The sequence below is a fragment of the Dermacentor silvarum genome, chromosome 10 (assembly GCF_013339745.2).
Source record: "Dermacentor silvarum isolate Dsil-2018 chromosome 10, BIME_Dsil_1.4, whole genome shotgun sequence".
NCBI classification, from domain to species: Eukaryota; Metazoa; Arthropoda; class Arachnida; order Ixodida; family Ixodidae; genus Dermacentor; species Dermacentor silvarum.
In genome coordinates this window covers 86147337-86168157 of record NC_051163.1, presented here as the reverse complement: position 1 = coordinate 86168157, position 20821 = coordinate 86147337, and the positions used below count along the sequence as shown (strand labels likewise).

At 44.2% G+C, this 20821-nt stretch overlaps 1 protein-coding gene and 1 long non-coding RNA gene across 3 annotated transcripts in view; one reads left to right on the top strand and one right to left on the bottom strand.

Moving 5' to 3' along the window:
- Nucleotides 1–20821, bottom strand: part of LOC125940496 (uncharacterized) — a 71531-nt gene that overhangs the window by 40084 nt on the left and 10626 nt on the right. The gene's annotated exons all lie outside the window — the stretch shown is intronic.
- On the top strand, nucleotides 3374–19653 carry LOC125940495 (uncharacterized). Of its 2 annotated transcripts, XM_049656714.1 has the most exons (5): nucleotides 3374–3463; nucleotides 4902–5086; nucleotides 9049–9082; nucleotides 17877–17962; nucleotides 19560–19653. In XM_049656714.1, the coding sequence occupies exons 1-4, from the start codon at nucleotides 3382–3384 to the stop codon at nucleotides 17924–17926; spliced, it is 351 nt and encodes a 116-aa protein (XP_049512671.1). In that variant the 5' UTR covers nucleotides 3374–3381; the 3' UTR covers nucleotides 17927–17962; nucleotides 19560–19653. The 2 variants fall into 2 exon arrangements, with proteins under 2 accessions (XP_049512671.1, XP_049512670.1); XM_049656713.1 differs by lacking the exons at nucleotides 17877–17962; nucleotides 19560–19653 and adding an exon at nucleotides 14932–15108.

The window sequence follows — 20821 nt, the reverse complement described above, 5'->3', positions numbered from 1 at the left end:
AAAAATCTAGGGGTGAGGCAGCATAAAAGGTTTGAGGCTTTGTCAGAGATACCACGAATGTAGGCTTCGAGTTGAACTGGTCTCAGAAGGCAGTTCTCATTCATGGTAGAGGTTGTTCTTGTTGGACTATTTGCTGCTGAGACTGTGTACGGTCCGAAAGCGGTGCCCCACACTATTCCTCCCATCATTCACTGCCAAGTAACTTTTTCACATGACACACAGCTGCACGCAGCTATTCGTTTACGGATGAATTGTTATCTGGTTATGAGATGTTTGCAATGGGAAAACTTTTTCCCAGTTTTGTTCTACTGTATATCTCTAACCGAGCGCTTCTTTGAAATTTCTTGCGTTAATTTCTTCCTGCCCTTGGTAATATGTTGCTTCGTCTGTTAACATATCGGTAAATGCACACTCGACGATAGAACCCATTTGAGTGTAGACGAGATCTACCGCCTTCTCGAGCTATGCCTGTCAAATACCTACTTCACCTTCCGAGGCAGCTACTACAAGCAGGTGAAAGGAACTTTGAGGCCCATGGGGGCCTCAATTTCCGTCACTATGGCTCACCTAACTATGGAAAATATCGAAGACAGAGCTCTGAGTACTTTTTCCCCGAAGCCAAAAGTTTTCCTCAGGTACATGGATGATTGCTTCTGTATCGTGAAGGAGTCAAGTCGAAAACCTGCAGAGCCATTTAAATTCCATAGACCCGGATATACAGTTCACGTCGGAGTGCGAACAAAACGGATCGTTACCATTCCTAGATGTACAAGTTACACGAACCAACGGCAATCTAAAATTCTCAGTCTACCGAAAACCAACCCACACAGGCCGCTACCTACACTTCGCATCCCACGATCCGGCAAACCACAAGGCATCGGTCGTAAATTCTTTATTGAAAACAGTCGACACTCATTGCACATTGGAATCAGATCAAAAGAAAGGAGAACGGTTCTCAACGAACTCAAAAGGAACGGCTATACAACTTAATTCATTCGAAAAACAACCCAACAAAAAAGAAACGAACAAACTACGAGACCTCCAACCGTTGACTCCCCCTCGACCACAGAAACGAGTGTCCATCCAATACGTCAAAGGTACCAGCGAAGCTCTCAGCCGAATATTGAAAAAAGAAGGCCTCAAAGTCGCGCATAAACCGATGAACACTTTGAATATGCTCATTCCTAAACCAAAAGACCGTCCACCAAAAGAAAAAGCTCAAGGCGTCGTCTATAAAATCAGCTGTGCGACTGTCCGGCGTCGTACATCGGGGAAACCAAAAATCTAAAAGAAAGAATCAGACAGCATGAAAATGACGTCAGAACATTCAACCGAATACGCAGCGCCGTCGGCGAACATTCCGAAGACGCCGAAGTTCGCCGCTGTTTGAAGGATTTGGATTTCTTTCCAAGAAACCCAAATCCTTCAAACAGAGACGAACTGGCGAAAAAGGCTACTACTGGAGTCTTGGCACATTCAGAACACGGCGGGTAATATAAACCGCGTGAAGGGCATCCTTCCTTCTTTGTATGTTCATGGCCTTGCAGACGCGACGAAGGGAAGAAAGGACCCCCCGCTCTAGGGCAGCAACACCAAAACTCGTCCCGCACCCCTGTCCCTCGTCAACGCATTCCCGCGACTAAAGGGCGCCCAGCATCGGTCAACCTAGCCGACCAGCGACGCCGAAGCCCCCCCCCCCCCCCCCCCCCCCCCACCTCCACCACCTATTTTGTCTGTGTAGAACAGGGGCCCTGCCAAGTGTCTCCTCACCTTACGCTCTCTCCCCTTCCTCTCCTTCGTTACGACGGACCTTTTAAAAGCATCACACCGCCACCTCCGAAGAATACCCTCTGAAGAAGGAGCCGAATTGGTTCCGAAACGTCGGGCTAGTAAATTTCCTTATTTGGTTGGAGTCAATCTCTAAGTCTTAACAAATTTTCCCAACCAGACAGGTAATTCTGTCGAAATGTTTAGCTTCAAGTCGAGGGAACACACAGACTGTGTAATAATGTAATTAGGACATCTTAACAAGTGCATTCGCAATACTCGCTTTTTTAGTTCGTATTATTCCGCATTTGTTTCTACTTGCACTACACAAAGTTAAATAATAAGTCGGCAAAAAGCCTTAATGCCAGTTGTCCCTTAAGTTTTCCTTACCTACTTACTTAGCTATTAATTTTTACTTTTAATTTTTAGCTATTAATTTTTACTTACTTAATTATTAATTTACCTACTTACTATTACCTTATTATTTACCTTATTAATTTTACCTACTTACTTAGCTATTAATTTTTACTAATTGTAGCCAATGATACTGCAATGCATGCTCATTTGGAACGATACGTAAGGATTACGCAAGTGTCAAAATTGCACCTTCAAAATTTCTCTAATAATGCACTGTTCTTTTAATTTAACGATATTGTCTGACGCTTGCAACATAGCTATTTATAGCGGCATTATTAAGATTGTGTATCACATTAACGCAGACCAGCATGCTTTTATACCAATAAAATAAATAAATTTTATTATGTATTTATTTATTAATATTAGGGCCTGGATTTACAGCCCAGATTGCGCCACCTGAGATTTCAGGTGTCCGCTCCTGTCCCAGAAGGAAGAAAAAAAAAATACAGCCACTATCTCGATGCGCTTTCCGTTTCTCCCTTCTACAGGCATCGCATTGCCAGCGGGTCTAGTAATGTCTTGCGCGTACGCAGTACGAGAAATGACTACACCGACTAAAACAAAGTGAAAATTGTTTGAAACATTTCTTACTGGCCTTGGCAATGAAACCACTCCACCTCGAATGGCACGGCTTCAATTGCGCTACAGATAACATCCGTGATCAACGTTACTAACTCTCCCATTTTTTATGCTATAAGCCACGAAACTAATTGATATACAGATGTAAATAGTGGCACTCTTTCCCAGTAGACAAGGCTAGAAATGCCAAGGGCTACAATTCGTAAACTGCAATGTGACTTAAATCAATTCCTTCACAACCAAACATATTTTGCGAATTTTATTGTGTATCCCCCTTAACTGTAGAAGTAAGGCTGACCTCTTGTAGTATTATTAGTGAATTAGAGCTACGGGCAGATAACTCGATTTGCATTCACGCATGTCCATACAAAAGCACCCTTCCACGCGTTGTCGGAAAAGAGTATGGGCGTTTAGGGGAAAAAATTGTCTTATTCGTGTGTAATAAACCTCGCGTGTCCCTGCAACGCTCGTATGAAATTTTGATCTCTTTTTTTTGTGTGTGCAAGAGATTTATCAGTCAGAGGGGAGAGGGGGATGTGAGCGGATGTGAACATTTACAAAAACGTTTCAGGCATGGTTATCTGTATCACACCAGTGATGACTCAAGAGAAGCTCCAGATGACGACGAAGGTTTTTGAAGATGTATGCTCAAAAAATCTTGCTTTGATCAACTCTTACATCGGTGGAGAGAACTCGAACCGTAAGTACTTTGTGCAAAAAGCCAGCTGTAACATATTAGGCCGGAGCAAGATAAATTAGCGCTATATAGTGATCCACTTTTCAACGACGTAGTAGCGCCAAAATTGCTCATAAAGTGGCCCCCTCAGCTAGCGTCATCTTATTTTCGTCTAGTTTTGCGGTTGAGTCGGTGTGTCAAATGTGGAGTGCTTCGTTTGATGCAAATTCTTTGTCTAGCACTAATGGGAAATGGCGCATATGGGAGGAACCATGTGAAGCCAACCATCAATGAAGTCAGAGGAGCAAATACAAACGTTTTGTGCTGAGAACGTTGAAGGGGCAGGATAAAATTGCAATTTCTCATCTCTGCAGCCCAGAATATATCCTACGTGCTGTCAGTAAAAAGAAAAGATGCGCGAAAAGAAAAGAGTAAAAGAACCTTGCGCTGGTGCGAAACCAGCCGCAAATCCCACACAGTGTGTGCCAAGCACTACCATTAAACCCTTGGCAGCGGCACTTCCTATGTCCTCTTCTGTGGGTGGGCTGAGTACATACCTACAGGGAAAGTACAGTGCGAGTTAGAAAATATTAGCCAGCACCACTCATCGTTATATCTGTAAATCTGGAACGTCGTTTCTTCTTCGGGCATCACAAAGTACTTAACAGCAGTGAATTAGCCACAGGCTGCAGTGAAAGTTCCCACTTTGTGTATTGGGCGCGTTGTTTTATACTTGATAGCTTTACTACGATAGCTTTGTGGGGAAGCTGTGCGGAGAGATTGTTGCGGTTAGGAGAACTAACTATATAGACTATACACTGAAGTAGATCATACTGGTTTCATCACTTCTTTCTTCTTCGCAATAATTATACCAGGAATGAGTGTTGCTGTTCCATTAAAGTGCTTTTTAAATTAGTAGTTACAATAACTGCCGTTCGCAGATCTCTGTCGTGAATATTAACTGGTGCGACGGATTGACAAACCGAGCAGTAGTCAGCAGCACGAATAGTGTACGCACTAGTGCGACGCCGCAACATTGCTACAGCTCGCGTTCCCTAATCCACGCATGGACGGCGTGTCTGTCTTCGTTCCAAATGACTCTGTACCAATTGGCCCAACAGCAACGTACACGCCAGCGCACCAGCCACCCTTGCTTTGATCATTTGTTAATTTCACCTCTTTGGTGCCACTGCTGCAATTGCTTATCTTGCAGTGTGTGTGCCAGACATCATCTGTTGAAAAGCGCAATGTATTTTCAGCTCTTAAAAATTCTAATAAAACAACATAGCTAATTTTCTGGTCTTAGTCGTCCTCATAGGTGTACATGCGAGAGATTTCAGGCTTAACATGAATGCTGTCAATGACGTCAATACCGGCGAGTCGGCGCGTAGGAAGGCGGCCGCAAGTGTGCGGAACATGGCCCCCATTTACCATACTGTGCCGCAATTCTTTTATCCCACAGTGCTTGAAGACCTGAATAGCATGAAGACTTCTTTCGACGGAAAGCTTGTCACCGGCATCGGGATGCCAGCGAATCAAAATTTGAGTGTCATTGAAGAGGGGGTCAAGCGCGCTGAGTGGGGCCTGAGTGACATTCATGGTATAACGGATGTCAGCATCACAACCAAAAACGAACACGAATTTAAGGTGGGTACGGTAACACGCAAACCACTTTGAGTGTAAATACGCATTTTATCGCCTGTACCAGTTGCGTTACACTGTGGTGAAAAGTTATAAATGTATAAAAACCATCGTTATGACACTGTTTGTACACTGCATGTATCTACGTCAGGTAAACATTGTTGGATTTTTCAGAAAGCTTCAAGTAACAATTCAGAGTTCCACGCGTAGTGCATCATGGTTGTGGAAACGTTGCTGTGCTTTTCTACTGACATTACTAAAGGAAGAGTGCCAGCGCAGACAGTCACTTAAGTATGGTCATAGAGCTCACGATCTGTGTAACAGTAACATAACAAAGTGTTTCAACGCGATTGGCAAGAATGTCGGATCGATGTCTTCAATCACGCACTGCGGAAGGGTTGATCGATAAATTTGACATGTAGAACAACACAACCTTGGCATCGTCAATAGATTTACGCGGCAATTCTTGCTACGCGCACTATTTGTTTGTCACTAGAGCTCACGTGTGAGTCAGTCGGCGGGGACAACGACGCAGCTGTCATGTTGTTTTTGGATTGCAATTAAAAGTGACCATTTGCAAGGTGCATCTTAGTTCACTGGGACACCCCAGATGAGTTTATTTAGAAAACCAGTGTTTGCCTGTGTCGTCGATTGTGATTCGTTAGTCGCACTGCGCAGGTACGTTCTTGCGGTCATTTTTGGCGTTGTGAATTGAATTGTGCGGCAAAAATCTGCGCTTCGTCGCCGCTCCTCGTTCCGCAACAGCAGCGCGCCAGTCATCGGCGTTGATATCGAGGCAGCTGTTACGAATCCAATCGCCCACTTCCAATTCGCTTAGGAATTTGGACCTTGCTTGCTTGTGAATTTAATTTCGATTTTTTTTCTTCTAACTTAAACAGGCGATATTTGCTGATGAGATAATACGACGTCTCAGGGCTGCGGTGGCACCATGCTGAACATACCTGATTAAGAAATTTCACCTGATATTGACACGTGTACTTGTTTATCTTTCAACGGCGACCGCTTTTCACCGGCTAACACATGTTAAACGTTATCGCTCGACGCAGGACGCACCTGCATGTATCGGGAAGTTTCTCGAACGTTATCGATGCTTCAATCCGTTGTCTGTTGTCGCACGTAATCTGATTGTATGAGCGACGCGAATTGTCTAGTACTTTCTGAAAGACACGTGGGCACCAGGGATTACTGTGGAACGTTCGATGACTCGTGTAGAAAAGCCGACGCGTTTCGCCGCTGATCAAATTTAGACGATCGCCGGCTGTGTTCGCCGCTATCATTGTGCTTTGAGTGCAGCTTGCTTTTGTGGGCACAGGTTCGCCCAATAAAAAATCAGTTTCGTCATACGCAGGTTTACCACTGTTTTCTTCAACGTCACTACTACGTGCAATATGCAAATGCCATCGTAATCTCCCTCCTTATGCTCTTATTTCTCTCCATTTTTTCTCGCATCCATTAAAGCCATTTTTGACTAGTCCTTTTAAAGAGCCTTTCACCAGCTTAGGATATTACAAAAAAAAAGCAATAAAAGAAACTCGGTCGGTAGATAACGCAGTGCGAACCGCGTCTACAAATATGAACCACCTATACTCCCTTCAGACACAAATTACGATCGACTGTCTATACACGTGTGAAACATAGCTAATTTTTGTGACATTGTGATTGAGACTCCACTGAAAGAAAATCAAGCTGGTAGAATGACTCTTCGTGCATTTTGTGATGTCATCATAACTAGTCATGCTTCATAAGGAACACTGAACCACCCGCTCAAATAACATGCAGAAGTTATTTATTCGGTCATAAGCATTTCAAGGAAGAAAAATATTTAGAGCTTGCTACCGACATGCCTCACGTCAAACGTCACGTAAAACACGTAGTGCCTTCACCAAAGTGGTACTTTGTAACGATACAAATTAGTCGGAAGTAAAATGAAAGTAATATATGTTAGCAGAATGTTCAATTTACCCTAAGCTTAACGTTCGTGCTCTATTCCTTGCTATTGCTGCACAGAAGTGGCAAAAATAGGTAGGGTCCACTAATGTGGATGCCGTGTGTGAAGGGGATATTTAGAGCAGCCTAAAAACCAGCAATACAAAAAAATCCTACTGAAACGTGTTTGCCTTTTTCTTATGTCTTCTTGCTTTCATTACAGGCGCCGAAGAAGCCGAGCGTGAGTACTTTGGTCAAACAAACCACTGCATTGAAAAGCCACTCTCCCGAACACTGAAGGATAGAAAGAATAATGAATCAGCATAACGCGCAAACAGCGCCCTAGAATAAGAGCTAAAAGCCCCATTAGCCTGAATACTATAAAATGAGCGACACATATCTTAGGCCTAACATAATAGCCCATTTTTGACTAGTCCTTTTAAAGAGCCTTTCACCAGCTTCGGATATTACAAAAAAAGCAATAAAAGAAACTCGGTCGGTAGATAACGCAGTGCGAACCGCGTCTACAAATATGAAATGGTTGCGTGTTGCGACAATGCTCCAAACTGGTCCTTCTCTAGGGAGCCGCAGTTCCACCAAGAGTGAGTCACACGCACAAATGCCTCAACACGCGATGCACCACTTGCAGCCTCACCGATTCGCTTATTAATCCACTGCGGTGTGCGCAATGCCAGCTCTGGAAATGCACCGCGAAGCAACATAACAGAAGAGAGAAATAAAAAATATTACTACCGAAAATATAAGGGGCAATTATGGTGGTGCTATGCTGAGCGTTATTTCCTCTTATTCTGATATGGTAGCGCTGTGTATGTCTGGTTATTTGTGGCCCCTGACTCAGAAGCGATGCTCACCTTTTCTGGGCGAAGCACTTTGCTGACTCTGATGTGGCCATGGTAACCAAAGAACCAGTGGCGCACCAACGCGGAGCGGGGGGGGGGGGGGGGGGGGGGGGGGATTGCACCCAGTTACAACAGAGCGCAACGTGGAGCACGACTGAATGACGAAGTACATTTTGCGGCCCGCAAGCACTGCAGTGCTAGCGACATGGACGACACAGACGCTCTTTTTGCGGCAGTTTCGGTTTCAAGGAGTCTGCCAAGGGAAACTAATTGTTCGCGTAGCTCCCACATGACCTCCGCTATTCAAGTTTTCATCGTTGGGATAGGTAGTGTCCAGGACAGGCCCCATAGTACTCATTTGCTGTAGCCACCTGTTGTTGATCATTTGAAATTACCGTAACTTCGCTAATTACGCAAGTAAATACGGAAATTGCTCTGTATCTAAAGGCCGCCAATCCGTACACTCGAATGCTAAAAATAACGTGACCACGATTTATACGCTTCTAACTTTAAAAATTTGGTGCAGCTAAAAAAACTGTATATTAGAAGGCCTAGTTTATTATTGCTACATTATTTCGCCAGATTTTTAAGCGGGGAATTCTGTAAATTCATTCCAAGTGGACACGCCTGACAAGCTCACCGGCTACAATTCGTAAATTGCAATATGTGTCGTAAAGTAATTCACTAAAAAGTTAATTATGTGTTTCGAGTGCTTGTGCTCCTAATGACCGCCTGATCGAATAACCTAGCTCAATGATAGGAGTTATGCCGCCTGACACAGGCCATTCCTGAAAACTCTGTACTTTATTTTTCCGTCCAAGAGTTAAAAACATCCTATAGCCTTTATTCCATGCCAGAATTGATGGCTACATAGTCGCCAGAAACCTCGAGCATCTCCTTCGTCGCACGTGTCAGCAACAGTTTACTCGCGAAATTTCAAGCCCAGCGAGCCATCTACTCCGGCGGGATTCCTGTGGTTCCGTGTCAGCAATTAGTTGTGTGCACCCATCAGCCCTATTTCACCTGTTTCAATTCCTGCATCTGTCCTTTTGTGCTTGTGTGGGCAGCGCATTGAGGTTGTCTGGTGTCTCAATAAACGCACTCGTGAAATCAGCGCGTTTACTCCCCGCACTAATTTCAACACCGTTTTTGCCTTCACAGCATGTGACCCGGCGCCAGCCCCAGCGCCAGTGCGGTAAGCACCATTTGCCTCTTGCATAGGCGCCATCCTTGCAATATTGTCACATTGAGGGTGCCATATGAAGTAGACCATGAGATATGAGTTACGTCTATGCCATGCACGGGTTTAGTTCGCACTGTATATCGTTGACCTGACTTTATACTGCAGCCCCTGCTTCGGACATAGCGCGGTACGTTTTGTGGAAAGAGAATATTTATGTAGTAATTGGTTGAAGGATGGCGCCATGTTCCTGTGAATTGTTGTTTTGAAGGAGTCCTAAAAGGTCCTTCAAATTTATAAACATCGGCACATCAGGAACCTTACTAGGTAGGGAAGGCGCTAATTTCGCAGCGGACGCTATAATAAGGAAAAGTGTTTTTATACGAGACTGGCCCAATCGCCTTCACAAGTATGTTTGCTCTTATGGTTAGGTTTTAGTGAGCGCCCTAGTGGACAGAGCACGATTCCTGTAATATAAGGAGAATGATTCGCTGGCGTCTATCCTTTTACAAACCGGTGCTTACTTACACACACCTATGTGATTGTGACGAACGAAGTAGTGGGGGATTCCAAATTAATTTGGAGCAGCTGGGCTTGTTTACTGTTACCACAATGCACGGTACAGAAACGTTATTGCAATGCGGCCCCACGAAACTGTGGCAGACGCAGCGATGAATCAAACCCGCAACTTCCGGCTTACCACTGCGAAGCCATGCCCGCTAAACTACTTCGGCGGGCTTTACAATACCTCTAAGCGGCTTCTGCGTGAGCAGGCGTTCTGTGCGTAGCCAACCCATGGCACCACAGCCATGGATTCGAATGCCTTAATTCTACCTTTATTAACTATACCTTCACCTTAACACCCCATGTGCTCCAAAAGGGTGTTAAGGTAACGGTATAGTTAATTATATTGCAATAACGTTTCTGTCAAGGTAGAATTAAGGTACTCGAATACACGACCGTGCGTTGTGCGAACCTTGTGACGAACAACGTGGGTCGCGTGACGTTCGCGGCGTTTGTGCTGACGTGTCCGCTCCGGTCACGTGACTCCGCCAGTGGCGCCCTCGGACGTCGCCGCGCTTCTGCAGACGTGGCCGCAATGCTATCGCATTCATCCACGTAGGCATAACTTAGGCACCCCTTCAGGTATTTTGCTTACCTTCCACTTTTCTATCCTCTTTGTACAATCTATCTGGTTTAATGCTCTTTTTTCCCCATTTTTCATCTTCCACGGTGGCCTGGGTTATCCTGGTGTTAGGTAACCAGCCTTGGTTACAACATACATGGTTATAGCGACAATGTACATAGGCAGGGCTTGCTTCCCCACATAACCTGCAGTCTCCCGTCATTGGGCTCCTTGTTAGGTAAATGGAATTGGCCCCGACTATCCTATTTACGAGATCTACCACTACCAAACACTTCTCCACTGATCATTCCACAAAAAAAGGGGGCGCGCCGATGCTACATTCCAATTTTAAAGAACATAGACATCCTCAAAATAAGACAAGCCAGAATGATTTTGCATTTTGCTGTCACATTGTCTGACAGTGACCATTGGAAGTTACTATGAAGCCACCAAAAAAAGATGGCTGACTAATGGAGTAGCACACGAGGAATAAGGATTATAAACAGGGATAAGGTGGAGCATGGAGGACGATAATCAATTGAGTGGTAGGGGAGATGCAGGGAAGAACTGGAAATGGAAGAATAGGTGAGGTTGAGGTGAGAAAAAAAAAAGAACAGTACCACGAAGCACAGTCTCGAAAACTGGTTCAAAAACGGAGGAAGAAAGCGAACTTCAATCAGAAAACAACCTTCCAGGCAAACGGCTACCTCACGCCAACAAAAGGGAGTTCGAATCTACAAATAGCAGACGTGGCTGAAGGCTCCCCAAAATTAAATCAGTCTAATGTTGTAGATATTTCAAAAACATTAAGTAGGGAAGAAATAGACGTACTTAGCAAGGGCCTAAACTTTTGTCCCACGAACAACACAATAAATGAATTTGAGCTTCACAAGGATCTTTCGGAATTTTCCCGACGAATGCGGATAAGACATTTTTTCGCCGATAACAACGCACCAGACACCGGGACGACCCCACTTAGAGCCCAATCTACTTGGACTCCTGAACCAGAACAAGCCATAGAACTCGACCTATACCTCAAAACTGTTACTAAAGAAATTATAAGCCAATCCAAGACAGCTAAGCGACCTAAAAACATAACTTCATCAGAGAATCGTATAATTTCAAATCTTAGTTGCCGGAACGACATTGTCATTAAGGAAGCAGATAAGGGTGGAAGTATAGTTATTTGGCCGATAGATAGGTACAAGCACGAGGCTTACAGACAGCTAAACAACCCTGAACATTACCGTAAGCTAGACAATGATCCGACGTTACCATACACACTGAAAATTACCAACAGGCTGAAATCACTTTTGGATGATGAATTGATAACACCGTCAGAATTCAAATTTCTTAAACCAAGCAACAAAGCTGCAGGACGCTTCTACCTCCTTATGAAAATTCATAAAATTCCCCACACTGAACTTCACACCGCTAATATCCCAGGGCGTCCGATAGTATCGAACAACAACACCCCGACAGAAAGCCTCTCCGCATTTCTTAACCACTTCCTTGGTGACTTTCCGAAAACACTTGCGTCATTTGTACAAGATACCCCCCATCTACTCAGAATTATAGAGGACATTAATACAAAAGGCACACTACCGCAAAACATAATTCTCGCAACACTAGACGTCACGGCCCTGTACACCAACATTCCAATCCCTGATGGTTTAAACTCGATAAAAGAAACGCTGTCCAAACACAATGCACAACACTCTATTGAAGTATACTTGTCTCTTCTTGAACTAGTTCTGACATATAATTACTTCGAATTTGAGGAAAATTACTGTCTACAAATACATGGGACAAGTAGGGGCACACCTTTTGCACCAACCTACGCCAACATATTTATGGGTACTCTAGAAACGGATTTCCTATCTCGTTGCACGCACAAGCCCCACACATACCTACGATACATAGACGATATATTCATAATATGGGAACATGGTCAGGAAAGTTTAGATAAATTTGTAACTTTCCTAAATTCTTTTCACGCAACAATAAAATTCACATCGGAATCTTCAAATGAGCGCATAAACTTTCTGGACACAACAATATATATTGATAATGGGACACTAAAGACAACGCTGTATAGAAAACCTTTTGATAAACAACAGTACCTAGACTATACAAGCCACCATCCCAGACATTGCAAACAAGGTATCTTTAAAGGCCAAGCCACACGACTTCGTTGCATTTGCGTTGAAAACCATGACTACATAGACAGACTCGATCACCTTAAGGAAACCCTATCAAGCAGGAACTACCCGAACACTGCCCTTCAGAAAGCCTACACCGCTGCAACCAAGCTTGATCGAGCCAAGGTCCTCAAACCCCGCCCTAAGATCACAAGGACAACAACGCCTCTGCTTACTACTAAATTCTCAAACGCACTCCCCAACGTGAACAATATCCTCAGGAAATACCACCCAATTCTCACCAGCAACCAGAAACTTAATAAGATCTTTCCCGACCCGCCCAGAGTAGCCTACAGACGGAACAGTAATTTCAAGGACATTCTTGTACACGCCAAACTAAGGACAAAGACGAAGCCAACATCCGGTCCCTGTGGCCGCTCCAGGTGTTCCACATGCAAACATATTCAATCTACTACTACAGTAAAAAGTACAGCGTCAGATTACATTCACAAGGTAACTGCGAATTTCACCCGCACGTCAAGCAACGTAGTCTACTGTCTAGAATGTGCCACTTGTAACAAGCAATACATAGGTGAGACTGGACAAGAAATGCACACGAGACTCAGCGGCCATCGCGCAGATACAAAACACAATTTACCTAAAGCAGTAGCCAGCCACTTCAATGAGCACGGCCATATATTTGATGAAGCAAGACTATATACTACAAACAAATTTTCGTTCACCTCGCGAGAGAAAATATACAGAATCATACCTCATACACAAGTTTAAATGCCTGCACCCCACGGGGATGAATTTATCACGTGGCAACTTAGAATCGCTAAAAGCAGTAACATAAACCTTAAATTGTTATACCATTAACAAACGCGCAAAACAAGTTATACCTCCAGCTAATCTCGATGCTCAACCTCACCTATTCTTCCATTTCCAGTTGTTCACTGCATCTCCCCTACCACTCAATTTATTATCCTCCTCCATGCTTTTACTCATTGATAAACCATACGAACGCTTTTCCAGGTACACCTGTCCCCTCAGTGTTCATGTTTCAAATTATATTTCTTCCGCTGTCACTCACCTGTGCCGGGTTTGTTTTTTTTTTTCTCCCCTCAACCTCACCTATTCTTCCATTTCCAGTTCTTCCCTGCATCTCCCCTACCACTCAATTGATTATCGTCCTCCATGCTTTTACACATTGATCAACCATACGAGCGCTTTTCCAGGTACACCTGTCTCCCCCCCAGGTTTAAAAATATTTGTTCTACACTGTCACCCTCCTGCGCCGTTTTTTTTTTTCTCAAACGCGCGTTTTCTTTTTTTTCCCTTTTTTTTTCCACACGAGATCCACACCGAGACAGTCCAAAATCCCAGACGCCAGGATACCTTTTTCGGCGCCTTGACCACACAAGGTCTCGCCAATTCTGTATACCGCCACGACGACGCCTAGGGCGAACTAGTGAGACTAACGTCCCTTAACGGACCAAGCTGCTCCCTGTCAACCACAAAATTACCCGATGCCTTGATGCTACGCTACTCAAGTCATGCTTTCAACTCGTATTGTGACCTGCACACTGACCGGCTCTTCAGGGACCCCAAACGCACGCCGACGACGACTCCTCCGAACGCTCACTCGCCTCTCGCTCCCCCAACCCCCTCTGACGGTGGGTTTTTTTTTTTTTTTTACATAGTTTTTTTTTTCACTTTCTCGCTCTCCCGCTCTTGTCCCCTCGTTTTAGAAACCGCGCCTAGCCAGTCAAGCGCCGGCGCTCATTTTCTTTTCAGTTTCTCCCTTTACAGACAGCCACAGCGGACATCGACGTGACGTCACTCCACTAACCCTTTAAAACTAACCCGCCGAGGATGACGAGGCCGCCTTTGACGAAGATAGGTCCTCCTATCGAAACGTTGGCCAGCCTTTCTGAGGCACATTATCCCTGTTTATAATCCTTATTCCTCATGAAGCCACCAAGTGAGCCAGTGGGGACATGATACCTAAAGTCGGAGAACAATCGCCGTGCGTTAAGATAACCAACCTTGTGGCCTTTGGAGATGCCCTTAACACTGAGCCCTCAATACTGTCAAAGGCGCAATTTAAGAGAATAATGTGATGGTTGATTGAGTTCCTGGAACTCCTGGAAGGATAAAAACGCAATCAATCTACAAATGATCAAGATCAGACTCGACGACAAACAGCTACCAACTAAGTATACAATCGTCACATTTAGTTCTAGCACATTGCAGGAGGCAGAGAAACAGGGTACATACTCCAAGGTCAGAGTACGACTGTGCATTCCAAATCGGTGACAATACTTTTAAGCGCCGGTGTGTTGGCCATGCTTCTCCGATCTATCGAGGGTAGCTTACCTCTCCGAAATGTGGTATTAAGGAGCATTCTGCTGTCGATTGGGATGCCGAGCTCTATTACAGAAATTGTGATGGTGGCCATGCTGCATACTCTAGATGATGTGCAGTTTGAAAGAAGAAAAATAAGATAATCGCATTAACATTATAATCGCAAATGAAAACATAACTTCTGAGAAGCACGACAGCAACATTTGCACAGAGCACATCCTTCGCCACAGTGGCGCATCGGGGGGCAGCATCACAACGGCAGTTGGCTGCCATCCACGTCATGCTAGCGAGCAGGCGGCATCGCCAACGGCCTCCACGGAAGGACCAGACAAGGCTGCCCTACCTTCCCAGAACTACCCCACACCAGTGGTCTCTGCTAGCACTGGCAGCACAGCTCAGAGGCTAAGGTGTAGGGGTGTGCGATTAGTGAATTCTTTCATCGATTTGAGCATATCATATCTTACACTAAAGCCGTATCTCAGGTTGAATGTTATTGAAGATGCTTATCGCAGCGACCACTTTACTTACAGTGCTGAACGCAACAAAGTCGGATAAATGATTACCACACGTTCCTCGGTTGAAGGTCAAATTCGCTGGCTGGAAGCTGTTCCGCGAACTCGCACATTTATCGAGGGATGACATTTGCGGCTTAAGGATAATGTTCTTGCATACTTAACAGCTTCTGTTACTTATGCTGCAGTGAAGTACATCGCAGAAACAAACCAGTGGCTACCAGAGGGCGAGTTCCATGATGGAATGATGAATGTACGAAAGCGCAGAAGCAGCAAAAAAAAAAGCGTGCGGACGCCTTCACAATTCTGGAACTTCGAAAAACCAAATTTCTAGTATGTAAAATCACGAGGAAAAACGCACGCCAACAGGCTACAAGGCAAAACAGCATCTCCGGTACAAATACTTGAAAAGACAAGCGAAATCATGGAATAGAGATAATAGAAACCAAGGCCAGCAGGCAAACCTATTACCTTCGGTGAATACGGAAGTATAGTTTCAAAGACGAGGGATAGTGCAAATTTTCAACATGATCTTCAGCGCATTGAACTTTTCTGGAACAATCCTGAGATAAAAAAAATGCGCACCAAATGACCCATACAACCATCCATATAGCTTAGCAGAGCACCAGACATCCCTGAACACCTGTAATAACACTGCTCCATGATCTCATCAAATCATTTATGAAATAATACACTGATACGCTGAGACCCAGAAAACTCTCTGGTCTCTTATCAACGCCATATGGTCTTCAGAGTATATCCCATCTTCTTTGAAAAATATGGTTAAAGTCCTAATTCTCAAATAGGGCAACGGCCATGGACCTGGTGCCAGTTTTGCTTGAAAAACTAAGAAACTATTGACAACGAATCTCGGACACTGAAACGTCAAATAAGCTGCTTTTAATTGAGCCGGATTGGGAATATTAACCTCCAATAAAAAGTACGACAAAATGAGCTAATTTTGTATCGACCTTTTACACATCGGCATATTGCACACGCTCTGACTTGTTGAGCAGTGAGGAACCTCCTATCTGTGGCAAGTGTGACGATACGTTGACCGTCCTCCACATCTTGTTGGAGTGTCGGGAAGCAAACAATGAGAGAAAAAAGCACTTGCCTATAACTTAACGACAGCAAACGCCACTACATCCGGCAATACTTGTTGGCTGTTGGCACTTTGAACTTTCTGCACGGCAACTGCAGATTTTACTGGGCTTCCGCGAAGTGAGGAAGCAATGGTGTCCCGCTTAGGCTTCGGCGTTGCATTCACCAATGCATATACGTGTTTCATTGGAATGCGTGAAATTGGAATCCCTACAGTGTCGTTTAGAAAACCTACTGTGATACTGCCCATCTTTTGCAAATGAAAGACATGACATCTGTAGAGCTCTGAATTACTTGGGTAGACAACAGTTCACCTTGAACAGGATCTTGGGACCATGACCTACATTAAAAGAGTACGATTGGATTGTTGCTCGCTTAAAAAGCGCTTCTGCAATGTTTAAAAACTGCCGTATTGAGTGGCCGTCTGTGATCCGGACTGAGTGACCGGAAGGTATATAGAGCAGAAAACTGTTACCACGTCGGCGATATCCACACTGGGAGTTTCTCTTTTTCTCCTAATCTTTCCCTCCCCTTTTCCCTTTCCCGAATGTATGGTAGCCAACCGGGCTCAGTCCTGGCCTCCTTCCCTTTCATTTATTTTCTCTCTCTACACGAGCAAAATTATTCGTAACATGTTCTCACTGAGGGCTGCTTCTACGATATCACGCTTTGTAGTTCATGTGCTTCCATGCCCTTGCGTTCAAGGGTCCTGCCTAAGCCCATATGTTTTAGTATCTCATCCCATCGATGCATATCCTTTATATGTATCACACATCTCTCACCTCGCGTGTCATTTTCATAGTGTTATTAGCTATTTTACGCACTTTCCAGCGAATGCATTTAGGCCTCTATAGAGCCGCGATGCATCTACCCATGGAAAATCATTTCATGCACCACTGGAATGACTTGCGTTTAAATCATCATCACCTTTGCATACATATAAATATCAACTTTAAATTGTATAAGTAGTTGTCCTCTTACACAATTTGTACATAAAGTGTGTACTTCATTTGTTATAAAGTTTGTACAATTTATATTGATAATGTGCGTAATTTTTATTTACATGTATGACTCCTTGTATATAATCGAATCTATTCATGTCCACTACTACGTTCACAATATATTTACTTGTAGATTGCATCATACTTATACCCCTCTATCAATTAATCATTTTGTAATCTTCTTGTTAACCGAGGATCCCGCTGCAGTCATTGGACTTTGAGACCCTCGCCTGTATACTACTAACAACCAACCATGCATCTTATATCAATAATAAACTGAAACTGACAGCTAGTCGCCATAGACTTGGCGCTACTTGGCCATATTCGCCCTTGCACTAATAACATCAATAATCATCGCCAATGCTTTACGAACGGGGGTCGCAACTTCCCAGCGTCCTAAACTGTCGTGATCTCCTTCCCTAGTTAATGGCCCAACGTAATACCGTCGGTACATGAGAGGGGGCGGCTAGATTTACGACGGGGATGCATGCATAATGCAGCCTCCGTCAAGAACTGTTGCAAGCTAAATTAACCTACTGTTGTTAACTGGCAATGCAGCGACCGCTCGCAGTACGTGGCGAGCACAGTCATCGTGCTGTGCATCGTAGCCCTGGCGCTGGGCTACATATTTATGACAACAGAAGGTAAGTGAAAAAACTTCAAGCTTCGTTAAACGGCGTTATGCGGCATTGACTGAGAGGTATGGGGAATGGAGGGGAGGGGTGTACGACTTAAATACTGCGTGTCGCTTGGTAGACTGCCACAAGTTTCTGCACATGAACGTGGGCCGCGATAACGAGCGCAAATGGCTGGATGACGCTCTTACGTTCTGTGCTTACGAAGGCTTTCAAGAGTGGGTTTTTTGAAGGCGGGTGTATCTTTACAAAGAAGGCGCTTTATTCCTGTGCAGATGCGCTATTTAGACGGTTTGTTCATTCGGTCGCTGACGCAGCAATAATTAGGAGGCCCTGTGAATCGTTTTAAATGCACTTGTCCGCTGGTCGGCGACACGTGGTACGATCATACCAGGACTATCGCACTACTGTCGGCAAGGTGCCTAACCTAACCTAAGCTTAACATAACACAACCTAAACTTACAAAACAAATCGAATGAGTGAAATTGTTTTAATGCTCCCGCATTATTGAGCCCGAATAACTGGATGACGCTCATATGTGCTTTGCTTTAGATTGCTTTTAAGAGTATACAGTTGGTTTAGTTTCAAGAACACGGGTGTATAGGGAACACCTTATAACTGTATTAACTATAACTTGGTTGTCTAGGAAGTACTGGAAGTTGTGTATCTAAACCCGTTTCTGGTGTGTTATGGTGAGTATTCTGGTGAATATCACTGCATGGTTTCAAACTTGCTTTCAAAAAATGCCGGAAATGAGGCGTTTTATAATGAATATTTTCAGTAATTCGGAAATCCAGCAAGCGTTCGCATTCTTTTTTGCCTACCAGCCCTTCATAGAAACGCGGCTATTTCAAGGGCATGTGACCTGCGTTTCAGAAAGATTTATAAATTTGTATATCGCACAAAAATATTAGTGGACGAGCGCTGTAATCGTATGTATTGTTTATACGTGTTTCGTGAACCTTGCAACAGTTTCCGAATAGTGCACCACCAGAAAAAAACGCATATTGCGTTTTAGGAAGGGAAGCGATACAGCTACCTCTACTTTTAACGATGTGATGCGCATTATGGTCCGCGCGGCCTGAGAAATACTCTGACAAAAATCTACACCCAACGGCCATATTACCAAAGGCACGCATCGCCACATATTAGTTGACTACTTTCCAAGGGCTATTTCTACCAGACATTTTATTTCGTAAATTCACGCATTGCTAAAAGCTCCTCCAACGTTACAGAGTTCCGGTAGAGATAGTGGCATATAGTGGAAAGATACACAAAGGATATTTATTTGTCTGTTTTAAGCAATTTGTGTCCGGCTTCTATAGGGCCTTCAGGCTTGCGCTTCAAGAACTGGTTAACGACGGAACACATCCTATTTCTGCTAAAACGGGAATATCGTGGTGTTCGAGGTCAAAGGAACTGTGTGGGATTAGCAACTGCTGCGGTCCGATTCGTGGGGATTGCATGTCTACCTCCAGTACATGAAGTGAGCCTCCATAGCGTAGAAAAATGGACAAAATTTTCATCTTGACGTATATCTGGTTGGAAATATATTGCAAAGGCGTTGTATAACTTTAACCTATATTGTTTCACAATTGCGTTCAAGGTGACGGCCCGACATCGACGGCCATCACGACTGCGGGGTCTCCAGCACAGCAGGAAACTACACCGGCGACTACGAAGGCTCCAGGCATTCCAGGTGAGAGTTGAGAACACGACGCATCGCAAAGAACCATGGAGCGATAAATAGTAGCCGATGGCTTAATTCGAATCCACTAACGCAGGAATGAGATTCGATGATATCTACCGTCTTTCTTCCCGACTCAGGTTTAGGAACTTACGCTTTTATTTTATTCTCTTCGACGAGAAAGCGTTTGGCAGGGCGGCTAATTCATGTGCGATTTTAGTGGTGCCGATATTTTGCCAGATTAGCGTGACATTGGAATGGGGAAATAAGCCTGGTGAAGCTTAGTGAGAATATCTCCTCGTCCGCAAGAAAGACTCCGGCGGTGTGCGTGCCATTCCCTGTGCTCTGCCAGTGGCGATTAGAGCAACAGTTGAGCTGTGGGTCGTTATCCGAGTGGAGGCTTGTAGAGCTGACCGCTCTAAAGATCTAAAGATAACAATTTTGTTACTCGTTACGTGGATCGCCTTTCGTCTTTGCCTGGGCGCCTTCATGCTGGTCGAGCACCACTCTGCTATGCCCGCGCCACCTCCACTATGCTGGGTGAACGGTCTTTAACAAGGCTCATTTAAAAAAGTCTTGCAAATAAGAAACACACGCTGTAGCTAGAACGGCATCAACTCAGAATGCTAAATATGTTCGAATCGGAGATAAGATATGCAAGAAACATCACTGATGTCTGTCTCATTTGCGTCATTTTATCTGTCCTCTTCCTCTCGCTCATCATAACCGTGGCCACAGGCGCACGCACGGGTAAGTACACGGGGTCAAGTGTGGTACCTCCAAATTTTCCTTTATGTACTAACGGGAACCTATATCAGTGTTTTTACGGACACTGATAGTTTTTATTTCTAGTGATCCAACTCAAGTAAATTCATAACGCTATAAAAAATAATGAAGAGAATGATCTGTGTTGGGGACGCTGTAAATAGAGGATATTAACAGCTAATAACGCTGCTGTTCTCTTATCGAAATTTGCAGATATCTTGCACAGTTTCTTGCGTCATAAGTGATTGGAATATCAAATCATTCTGATGTAATAATTGCGATCTCCGAGAGAGCAACAACGATGTCGAGAAGCACAAAATGCAAAAGATGTTTGACTCAGAAATGACGAGAATTGCCACTGACATTCTTTTTAATTTGTTTCATTTTTTTGTCGTCTTCGCACTCATCATAGCCGC

Coding starts and splice junctions, on each gene's coding strand:
- LOC125940495 (XM_049656713.1), top strand. CDS start 3,382: ATGACGACGAAGGTTTTTGAAGATGTATGCTCAAAAAATCTTGCTTTG. Junction 3,464..4,901: donor CGGTGGAGAGAACTCGAACC/GTAAGTACTTTG, acceptor TTTATCCCACAG/TGCTTGAAGACCTGAATAGC. Junction 5,087..9,048: donor AAAACGAACACGAATTTAAG/GTGGGTACGGTA, acceptor TTGCCTTCACAG/CATGTGACCCGGCGCCAGCC.